The sequence below is a fragment of the Microcaecilia unicolor genome, chromosome 4 (genome assembly GCF_901765095.1).
Source record: "Microcaecilia unicolor chromosome 4, aMicUni1.1, whole genome shotgun sequence".
Taxonomy (NCBI): Eukaryota; Metazoa; Chordata; class Amphibia; order Gymnophiona; family Siphonopidae; genus Microcaecilia; species Microcaecilia unicolor.
In genome coordinates, this window is record NC_044034.1 from 67,874,347 (window position 1) to 67,886,599 (window position 12,253).

The window sequence follows — 12,253 nt, forward strand, 5'->3', positions numbered from 1 at the left end:
TAAGAAGTAAGAAAACGGGATAAATAAGCAGGTTCACCTGAGGAGAGGGTCTTATAGACAAGGAGCAATAGTTTGTAGGTTATGCAATGAGTCAATGGAAGACAATGAGTTGTTTTTAAAAGTGGGATGACATGATCAAATTTTCTCTGTCTGGTAATGACTTTAATAGCCATGTTGTAAATGGCAAAGGTCCCTAATACAAAGTCCTTTATACAGAGAGTTACAGTAGTTGAGTTGACTAATTACCAATGAATGTACCAGAACGTTAACAGCAGGTGGGTGTAAGAGAGGTTTAATGGAATGGATAATGCAAAGTTTAAAGAAAGAACGTTTAACTACAGCATAAACTTCGGGAACAAATGAGAGGTCTGAAAAATAATGACCCTGAGCATTTTAACACTATGTACTAAGGGAAATGAAATGTAGCTGAATTGGAATTGCTAATGGAATGGTGGGCTGATTTGTAAAAAGGAGGAGCTTGGATTTGTTTCTTGTGAGTTCAAATAATTTGGGGGGGCTGGTCTTAATGAGCATTGCTTGGAAGAGATGAGAGGGATAGAGGTATCAAGGTAGCAGAGCATCTATGGAACAGGGAGGAAATCTCAGAAGGAGATGGATATCGGTGGAGGGTAACAGAGCATGAAGGAAGGGATATGAGGAAGAGAGGGTAACTTAGTGCATAGGGAGAAGGAAGGGGTATGAGGGAAGAAAAAAGGAAGCTCAAAGAGGAGGCTTCTGGATCAGGCGGTAAAGGATGAAACAGTCTCACACCCTTCCTCCTGATAATCCCTTTTCTCACTCACAGATACCCACCTCCCCTCACTGACTCCACACTTCCTCTAATAGCCCACAATCACACAAATCCCCAACTCCTTCTGATCTCACGCTCTCACACACAAGCATTCCACACTCCCAACTCATTGGCTCCCTCATTCTTAACACCACAACCCTCCAATCTCCTCCCTCACGCTCATCCTCTTCAATTTCCTCCCTCAACCTCACTTCCATGTCATTTCCTATCTTCCCACACCCATCCAAACTAAGAACCTCTCCTCTGCTTCTATTCTAATTAGGGCTTCACTTGACACAGTACATAGCTGCACTTCAGGCTGCTTTCTCTTCTTGTGCAGTCAAGGGCCAAAGTGCTGTACTTTGAACTGCAGAGTAGAGAATGAAATGGGGATGGGGACGCACAGTAACAATAATATTTTAATGGAGTCATCATTCTGGTGGGAATGGGGTCAAAGCTTAGGAGAACAGGGTGGGGATGGGGTCAAAGCTCGTGGGGATGGGGACAAACTTTGACCCTGTGTCAGTCTCTAGAAAGAAAAACTTGATTGTTGAAGACTTATTATTCATCCACAGATTAAAACCATAACAGAATTTTGATTAAAATTTAAAACATATGTAATGTTTTTCTTTGGATATATTGGTTGTAGGTATATAAAAGACCCTAAATAATATATAAAATCATAAAACATGCAGGGGTGGGGTCAGAGCTTGCAGAGACAGGGTGAGGATGGAATCTGAGTTTGCAGGGACAGAGTAGGGATAGTGTCACAGCTTGCAGAGATAGGTTGGAGATGGAGTTGGAGTTTGTGGGGATGAGGTGTGGATGAGGACAAACTTTGTCCCCATATCATTCTCTACTCAGAGGACAATCTATGAAGGAAGAGGAAACAGTCTGAATCACAGAACAGCTGCTATATGTGAATCTAAAGAAGCCCAGAACACTGCATGGATGTCCCCTGGCCTCTCACAGCAATTCCATAAACAAGAAGGAATGCTATGAGAAGAACTACATTTTGCAACCCTTCCCAATCAGGGGCACTAGTTATTGATGAAATATCTTCTGGAATACTGTGTTCTCTAGGTGCAATAACATAAGTAAAAAAAAACATAGAAAAGCCTTAATTGTGAAAAAGTGAAGGAAAAGCCAACAATCATCTGTACGCCATGGTGCTGCAGCTGGAATGAAACTGGGGCAGACTAGAAGATACTAATCGTCCTTATAGGCCACCATATTATATATATATATATATATATATATATATATATATATATATATATATATATATATATATATATATAAAATGATGGACAGATATGCAACTTTTGAATATTTAGCCAATATCATCCATAGTTCATTTTCCATTGACCTCGTGAAAGCAATATAATTCTTGAAAGCTAATAACAAAGCATTAGGTCAGTCCCATAGGTCAGTCCAATAACAATATATCATCTATAAGTTATTTCTTGACTTATTTCTCAGTGGAATATACACTAAGACCACATTACCAGAATAGTCATCTATCTTGCATATCATGCTTAGCCTTTGCCAAGAATGGTGATTAACTATTGAGTTTTGAGGAAGGGTTATGAGTGGTAGGGATTATTTAAGCAGAGTTTCATTTTATATAGATGAGATCTTTTGGGATCTTGCCAGGTACTTGTGACCTAGATGCTGGGCTTGATGGGCCTTTGGTCTGTCCCAGTATGGCAATACTTATGTACTTATGTAAGAAATTGTTGAAGTGAATTTTGTAAGGGGAATACTGTAGGTTTATTTAGAATACTGTGTATAATTCTGAAGACTGCACCTTCAAAAACATATAAACAGGATAGAGTCAGACCAGAGGACAGCTACCATGACAGCTACTAAAATGGTAAGTGGTCTTTGTCATAAAGTGAATGAGGACAGACTTAAAGATCTCAATATGTATACTTTGGAAGAAAGGTGGGAGAGGGGAGATATGACAGAGACATTTAAATACCTACATGGAATAAATGCACAGGAGGTGAGTCTCTTTCAACTGAAAGGAAGCTGGAATGAAAGGGAATAGGATGAAGGTGAAAAGGGATAACTCAGAAGTAACCTGAGGAAATACTTCTTCATGGAAAGGGTGGTGAATTTGTGGAACAGCCTCCCAGTGGAAGTGGTGGAGTAAAAAATAGTACCTGAATTCAAGACCGCTTGGGACAAGTACACAGGATCATGATAGGGAGAGAAGATGGCATGGACGGGCAGACTAGATAGGCCATATGGTCTTTACCTGCCTAAATCCAGGCCAAAGTATCAGCCTGCCTGTCTGACATTGCTGCCTGGATGTCTCGACACCATCTGAAACTAAACATGACCAAGACTGAGCTTCTTATCTTTTCCCCTAAACCAACCTCTCCTCCTCCCCCATTCTTTATGTCTGTGGATAACACTCTCATCCTTCCTGTCTCATCAGCTTATAACCTTGGGGTCATCTTCGACTCCTCCCTCTCCTTCTCTGCACATATTCAACAGAGTGCTAAAACCTGTCGTTTCTTTCTCTATAATATCAGCAAAATTTGCCCTTTACTTTCTGAGCACACTACCAGAACCCTCATCCACGCTCTTATCACCTCTCGCTTAGACTATTGTAACTTGCTTCTCACAGGTCTCCCACTTAGCCATCTCTCTCCTCTTCAATCGGTTCAAAATTCTGCTGCACGACTAATATTCCGCCAGGGTCGTTACGCTCATATTAGCCCTCTCCTCAAGTCACTTCACTGGCTTCCTATCCGTTTCCGCATACAGTTCAAACTCCTCTTATTGACCTATAAGTGCATTCACTCTGCAGCTCCTCAGTACCTCTCCACTCTCATCTCTCCCTACATTCCTCCCAGGGAACTCCGTTCACTGGGTAAATCTCTCTTATCTGCAACCTTCTCCTCCACTGCCAACTCCAGACTCCGTTCCTTTTATCTTGCTGCACCATATGCCTGGAATAGACTTCCTGAGCCGGTACATCAAGCTCCATCTCTGACTGTCTTCAAATCTAAGCTAAAAGCCCACCTTTTTGATACTGCTTTTAACTCCTAACCCTTGTTCACTTGTTCAGAACCCTTATTTTATCATCCTCACTTTAATATTCCCTTATCTCTTGTTTGTCCTGATTGTCTGTCCTAATTAGATTGTAAGCTGTCGAGCAGGGACTATCTCTTCATGTTCAAGTGTACAGCACTGCGTACGTCTAGTAGCGCTATAGAAATGATAAGTAGTAGTAGTAATTTTAAAATGTTTCTATTAGGTTTCAACTACTTGGGATAGGGATTGCACAGTACCATGAATTTGCCTGGCATTATTTTATTCTAGGAGTATCCATTCTCTGCCTTTAATCCCTCACAAATCAGGCCCCCTTCAGAAAAGGAAAGTAGAAACTTTAAATTAAATTCTATATGGGAAGAGATGGAACAAAATATCATGATTATTCTAGATATTTCAACCAGATCATTTGTGCTTATATGCTCACCATAAAAGTAGACCTCAGTGTGCTACAACAACATACCACAGAGTTCCACGATCTAAGAATAAATGTTAGCTCATGATCTCTGCATAACTGATAGAGGGTGAAAGAGCGGACCAAGATACTAAGCATCTTCCTCATAGACACAAAATGAGAGACAACCTTTAGAGCATCAGATTAAAATTTGCAAGCCTCAGAAATGACACAGATTACATGAATTGGTCCTCTTTTGAAATATCCTGATTCATAAAAAGTATTTCTGCAGGCTACACTTTCTTCAAGCTAAGGAGATCTGATGGTAGAATAGATGCTGAATAAATGTAACAAAATATTAGGGTCAGATTTCCAGCACTGTTCTGTAGACATTTAATAAAATATAATATATGTCTGAACCAAGCTTGACATCCACTGAAAGATATGTAAAATTTACCATTTGAAGCTCTCATTTGTCGTCGTCGCCCAACTCGATCAAGGCCAATGGGTGTACTTTGAGAAAAGGTGAAGGGTCTTAGTCGAGCAGAAACAGCTTTATACGGAGGCACCTGATGTGCTGGGACAGGTGGCCGTGCACCTGGCTGCAAATGAACAGAAATACTGTTATTCAACAAAATATTTAAGAGGAAGCTGCAGTTTTCCATGTGTATAATCACTGTCTCTAAATTAAAAGGACTCTTCTACTTTACAATCCAAACCTAATTATACATATTTGCATTTCATACAATTTTATTTTTCAGGTTATGTTGAGCTTCTCTATATATCTTCTGGTAATGGTATTTTTAGTATGACAACATTAAAGTAGGAAAAAACAGTGTAAAAAAAAGGCTCAAGTCAGTTTGATTGCAAAATTAGGAAAATGCTTATATTTTGTTCAAAAAGTTAATTTCCTTCAACTTCTGAAAGGGACAAATATTCCACAGGGAAAAAAAAAACAGGCAGGCAAAAAATACTGTGGACCTGTTTTTTGAAGGTGCTAATTTTGAGGGCAATTTTCAAAGGCATGTCTGCCCATAAAACAGGGTTTTATGCACAAAAATGGAATTTTTGAAAATTGTTCACCCCAACTACACATAAAATTATTCATGTATGGCTAATATATGCATATCGAAGAGGCATTCTCTGGGAGCTAATATTCTGGCAAGGATAGATGCATCTCATCTGGGATAGGCTTTAAAATTTTAAGCTATAAACTCTGGAGCCCACTGAATGCATACTGCAGTTCATCTCTGCAGGACTGCCAGAATCCTTCACAGTCTGAACATGTATTCTGGGTTAGGTACCTTTAACACGAGAGCCATCATCTACTGCACTGCGATAAACTTGAAAAACTTTATTTTGAATGCAGTGGCCTCACATCAAATCTCTTCTAGACTTATTTTCATCATACAACACTGTCAAACGTTTCTTCCCCTATTAAATAAAATATATTAAAATAATGGGAAGAGTGGCCCAGTGATTAGAAACGGCATAAGAACAAGAGAAATCAGGGTTCAAATCCCATTTCTCCTAGTGCTCCCTGAGGTTTTATGTTAGCAAGCTGAGGGCAATTTTACGAGTAGGCATGGAGTTCTGAATTGAAAATTAGCCCGGAACACTATGGTATCACTATTCAAACTGATTTAATGGGGAAGGAGCAGCTTCTGCCCAGTTAACTCATGCTGGCCATCCCAACCATTAATATATAACAGCACTTAATGAATGCTGACCCTCATCAAGTACTGTATGCTTGCATGTATGTCAATGCATGCAAAGTAAGGTCCTCCAATAAAATGTCTATTGAAAGAGCTCAACGTTTTCTGTCTACTTAAACAGTGCATCTATTGGCTGATGCATTAACTAACATCTATGCTGTACTCAGAGAACCGTGCTTAACACAGAAATAGTGACTATCACAGCAGACAAGGACTGTCAGGATCCTCTATGCTCAGTTTCCATAGACTGACTTGATCTCTGGCATTACCTCTACTTCCTTTCAGCTAGGGTTTCTCTATTCTTATCCCTTATTCTCTTGAATTCTGTTATCAGGACAGATCAGGCATTTGGGCAGTAGGTTATGCACTGCTGGGATATAGGACCAGGAAGCACCGGTGGCATGTGCATGAAATCTGTGTTGCTACTGAAGAAGAAAAGAGGAAGACAAATATAGAAAAGCACAGAACCTCCGAGTCAGTGCCATATTCCTGCCTCTGTGTTACAAAACAGGAAGTCTGTGCTGAAAGAGGGTGTAGGAACACGGCAAGGCCTTGAGCCCTGCAGCATCTTAGATGCCCTGTGCTTATTTTTTATTTCACTGCTGCAGACTGGCTTTCCAAGATCCTTCTGGCTGATGGTGCAGTGAGGTGAGGGGAAGGGAGGGGATGTAAAAGAAAGATGGGCTGGTCTGAAAAAAAATCCCCCAGGCCAGTATTTTTGTATAACCCGCCTCTGTCTGCTTTCATGGTGCAGCTATTCTATGCATCCGCCATCTTTTCTGTGAAGAAATATTTCATAATGTTACTCCTCTGTCTGCCCCCTTTGAACTAAAAAAAAAAAAGTGTGGTATCATTACTGCCACTCTCCCACTAAATTATCCCTAAACATATATGAGCAGTGGATAAAAACAAACCCTCTAGCTTGTGAAACTTGTGTGAATTTCGAGTGGTAACCAGCTATGAACTCGGCAACGGCTGCATGATTTAAAAGCACAGAACCCGATGCAAAAAGCTTACCGTGCTGGAAACGTTTGCTTTAGACTGGTTGTAGCGAATAATGCACAAAGAGGTTTGACATGACTCTAATGTGTGCCGTTAGCAGCTACCGAACACCCTATGCAAATTTATTGCAAGGAGCGCATTAATATTAAAATGAGAATTCTGAGCAATGCACAGACCATGAATGCCTACCTTTAATGTGTAAAATTTTATGGCAGGTCTGGACTTGCCATTACTGGGAGCAGCCTGCTTGCACTGTGCAAGCAGACTGCTCCCCATTGAAGGAGCTCATGGTAGACCACCTGACCCGACCGGATTCCATCCAAGCCCTTCCCCCTAGCATAAAAACAGTGGTGGTCCGGTGGACCCCATGTCCCCCCCAAGCAAAAACACCCTGGTCCTGGTGGTCCAGTAGACCCCAAAACCCTCCCAGCCCCCTCAAAGCAAAAATCTGCATGGTGGTCTAGCAACCCCTCTCCTTTCCTCCCCCATCCCATACCTTAAAAAATTACTGGAGGGCAGGAGCAACATCTCCTCCCTCCTGCCTCTGGGCCTGCCTTCTCAAAATGGTAGTGCCCAGCCCCTGCTCGGTGAATCCTGGGATGTAACGGGGGGACTTAGCAACATATAAGGAAAAAGCTCCTTATATGGTGCTTAGCCTCTCCCAGTGTATCACAGAAATCACCAGTTGCAGGTGGGCCCAGAGGTGGTAGGGAAGAGGTATGTTGCTCCTACTCTCCTGCCTCCAACTTTTCAAGGAATGAGTAGGGGGAGGGGGGTCACTAGAACACCAAGTAGAGTTTACCTTGGGTGGGCTGGGAGGGGCTCGGGGTCCACTGGATCACCAGGGTGTTTTTGCTTGGGGGGCTAGGAGAGGGTGCGGGGAGGGGATTGGGGTCCAAGGACCACCAGGGATTTGTTGCAAGGAGGTCAAGTCAGGTCAAGTGGGGGCGGTGGGGCAGGAGAGATTTGGGGGTGGTCAGGAGGCAGTCCACCGAACCACCAGAGATTTTTCTTGTTCTTGGGGGTTGGGAGATAGTCCACTGGACCACTAGGAATTTTGTGCACTTGACAGCTTTGAGTTGCAAACAGCGACCGATGCACAATGGGGATCTGTGCATTTTATTTGTGCATTGGCCCCTAAGTGCTTATTTTTTGATTGCTTTTTTGAAATAATTGACTTATTCATGTTTTAGAAGTATATTAGTAAAAAAAGTTTTATAACAAGTTTAAAGAAGAGTTGATATAAATAAGATTAATAAAAGATTTTAAAATATATATGGATAACCTAGAAGAGTAAAATGATTAAGGAGTGTGAGACTTAAAGTTGGGGCTTGCAATGGGATGTCCCATAAGAGGCCTAATAACATGCTTAAGAGTTCACATTGATGTTCCGATACTCTTCTGTGGTTTGGAGTAATTTCCTTTTTGGTTAAGAGTACTGGTTTGTGTCTTCACAACTTAGAGGGTGTACTTTTGTTCACTGTTCATATATGTTTTTGGATTAAGCCCTTTGAACTTTTACCATGACATTTTATTTGAGGACTTTCAATTGAAAAAAATACTTGCCTCGTGCATGTATTTACACGTTTGAGGAATTTGAATGTTTCTATTGCACTCTTTCTTTCTCTTCTCTCTACAGCATAAAAGTTAATATTAATAAATATCTAAAAAGCATATACAGAGTTGTAGTAAGGTAGCTGTAGTTGTAGATCTTTTCTTAAAATAATTCATTTTGAGTAAATCATGTGTCTTTTTGTACATGATAAGAGCTCCACTCATTTTGTTAAGAGTCTTGTTCTTCAGGTTCCCTTTCCACAAGAAGCCATGTTCACTGACAAACTTTAATGAAAGAGCCAAGCTCCTCTATTACCAAACAACCTGATTCACCTGGGCTCATTTACTAATGATCAGCATCTGCTAATGAAGTTACTGTGCGGTATCTATTGCAGGACCCATTATGGCAGATAAAGTATGCAGTTAAACATGTCCCCCAGAGGAACAAACATTCCTAAATATCCCCCCACCCCCCCCCCCCCACCCCCGGGAACAAAATGGAATAAAAACCTTAAGGAAACAGGCTCTGAGCTATTTAGATAAAGCAGTTGAGCTGTAATTTGAAAGTACTTCAAGTAGCATTTAAAACTTGAACTGGTAAGATTAGCTTGTTGTTTTTGAATTTCATTCCATTCCTGAGAAAAGAATGTGTGTAATCTTCCTGAAAGCCCCTCCTACTCAGCCACTGTCACCACTTCAGATATAAAGTAGATTAGTATGCTGTGAGCCATACTAGCACCCTGCTGATATATCTAAGTGCATCATTAACAACTAAAACAGTGACCTTATAGAGGATACTTTCAAAAAGACAGCTGGTGACCACAACACAAGACTTATTAACCCAAATAAGTATCAAAAAAAACTGTCAAAGAATTAAAAAAAGAAAATCACCAGAGAGGCGAGCAGAGCCCAGAAATAGGAAGGGGGATAATCTGAGTAATTACAAGCAGCAGAATACCTTTTTGTTTGGGGGAGGTCCAAGCTCTGCCCCAATCCAACCCTCCTCCCCCCCCCCCCCCCCACTCCCATTCTCCTAGCCTCGGCATGATATCCCTTCTCCAATCCCTATCTTCAGCTCCTGTGTTATCTCTGAGATCCCTTTCCCCCACCCAAGGCCCTTCTCCCAATCCTAGCATCTGCCTCCTTCAGTCACCTACGCCCAGCACCAGACCCCCAGAGATGCCAAGTGTGGCCCATTCCAAAGCTGGAAATTTACCACCACTATGCTTGAGATTGAAGGCCAATAAGTGACATTTTTTTCTGTGCCACCATCATGTGTAACATCAGTTTTGGCAGAGGTGCATTCTAAAAACTGATATCCTAATCAATATATAGAAAATAAAATTCCTTTTTGTACCTTTGTTATCTAGCCATTTTATTTTTCTAATCGTGTTGGTCCCAGTCTCTAGTTTTTGCTTTTCTCTGACATCTCTTAACTCTCTTGCCATGATCTCCTTGTCCATTTGGCATTTCTTCTTTCTCCACCATCCATATTCCCTTACATCTCTATCCACTCCCTGCCCAGTATCTCTCCTCTGTGTCACTGCCTCTATCATCCAGCTATGTTGAGCATCTCCCCCCCTCTATCTCCATACCCCTCCCCCTCTGTCTAGTATTGCCCAAGTGTCCTCATCCCCTATGTGTCTTGCATTGCCCCTCTGTGTCCCTATTTCTCACACATGTCCAACAACGCTCCTCTGGGACTCTCTCTCTCTCCCCATATCCAATCTTGTTCCCTCACTCTTCCCTTCCTCCCGTACCACACTGCACTCCTTACCCCTCCTCCCTCTAAGGCCAGCATCTCTCCCTCTCTCTTCCTCCCTGACCCCCAATTCCCCACAACCAGCATATTTTCCTCTCTCTCTCTCTCTGAACTTACCTTATTATTGAGCACTGATGCTGAATATCAACAATAACCTGATAACTGCTCCACCTACCTCCGCTCCTGGACAACCCTGGCACTACCTGGATAGTATCAAGGTGGTCAGACATGTTGTAGAATATCATGTCTGACCACCTTGACACTATAATCTGTGTATTTCAAACAAATGAAGTGAGTATCACTAGAAAGGAAGACTGTTAGTTTGGAGTGCAAGAAAAGTGAGACAGAAAGTCAAGGGTTAGTTTGATTTCATGCTTCATTTTATTATCAATCAAGAAAACAAGCACGGTTAGCATCCGAAAGAGAAGAAAATGAAGTGATTTCACTGAGTATTCCATAGTTCGAAGAGAAGAATGAAAAAGATGAAAGATAGTTTTGTTTTGTTTTTTTGTTTAGAGCACATCTGGTAGCTTACTTGCACAAGGAGATCCTCTATTTCTTCAGACTGGCTGTTCCCATAGAAATTAACTCCACCTATGACAGAGATAGGTCTTCTTTTTCGGTTTCTCTGGGTGCCTCCTAGGTGCATCTGAGTAGTTGACTCCGACAAGGAGGATCGAGGCTGACTTTCACCAAACATACTGTCCATTTCCTGACATTCTAAAGCCACAGAATCTTCTGGAATGGAGAAGCTCCTACAGGCCAACTGACCATAGTCTGAGAGAGGTCGGGGCCTAGATCGACTTTTTCCAGAGCCCCATCTCCTGGGGTTCACCTTCTGTGCTTCTGCTTTTTCTTCATTCTGTGATGGTGACTTACTCCAGTGGTCTTCGGAAATGACCTTTTCAAAGGTGAAAAGTTTAAATGAAGTACAGTATCTTGAAACAGATAATCATTAAGTTACATGTGTACTTTATTTCAAAATAGAACCATAACTATTTCCCTATAGCACATTTCCTTAGGACCAGACCTACTAAGCCTTTTTAAATATTCTGGGGATAATTTTATAATGTATTTATAAATGTAAAACAGCATTTTATACATTAAAAGAGCTGCATATAAAACTGCTCTGGGGTGGGTGAATCTCGTCATAAAGGCAGTTAATAAAGCCAGATACATAAATAAATCAATAAAAAGCATGTGTACCAACTAACATATACAGCTAGATTTTATATATCATGCCAAAAAAATCAGCGCCCCCCCCCCCAAAAAAAATACACCTAGGTGTATTCTATAAACCGTGCATATGCCTAAATCTAGGTGTAGTTTATAGAGTATGCCCAACACCCATTTTCTACAACTATATTTAGTTGCGGCCATTTACGCCAATGAAAACCTGGTGTAAATGCCGACACCTAAATTATGCGCTGAATGGGCATATTCTATAACCCTTGCACATAAATTCTAAGAACACTCCAACCCACCCATGACCCACCCACAACCCACCCATGGCCATATACCTCTTTTCAGATCTGCATCTTAGAATTTATGCGCATCACTTTAAAGAATAAGCTTAGACATTTGTGTGCATAAATTCTAATTAACCAATTAGTTCAATAATTACTTAAGTTCAATTACCAGTGCTGACTGGCTTGTTAAGCTGATTGAGTTGCATGCTTAAATCCAGAATATGCACAGACTTGCATGCACAACTGCAGTTGCACTATATAGAATCCGGGTGATAGATGCATTAAAGGGCACTTTAACTAAGTGCTATGTTAATGCTATTTTATAAAGACAAGTAGGTTTCTACTTGTCTTTATAAAATACTAACGTGAGTAGAAGGTGCTGACAATTACACTAGCCTTACAGTAGGTGTAAATGTCTGCACCATATGCATGAACTATAGTATTCTATAATCATAAGACCATAAGAATAGCCATACTGGTTAGTGCAGCAGACTTTGATCC

General features: G+C 41.1%; 1 protein-coding gene across 3 annotated transcripts in view; it reads right to left on the bottom strand.

Moving 5' to 3' along the window:
* The window catches only part of SPATA13 (spermatogenesis associated 13), a 126,747-nt gene that overhangs the window by 77,580 nt on the left and 36,914 nt on the right, over nucleotides 1-12,253 (bottom strand). For all 3 annotated transcript variants that reach the window (XM_030200313.1, XM_030200314.1, XM_030200316.1), the window contains 2 exons: nucleotides 10,819-11,184; nucleotides 4,708-4,852 (listed from right to left, as the gene is read on the bottom strand). In XM_030200313.1, the coding sequence (XP_030056173.1) occupies nucleotides 4,708-4,852; nucleotides 10,819-11,184 (511 nt within the window). The remainder of the gene's footprint in view (nucleotides 1-4,707; nucleotides 4,853-10,818; nucleotides 11,185-12,253) is intronic.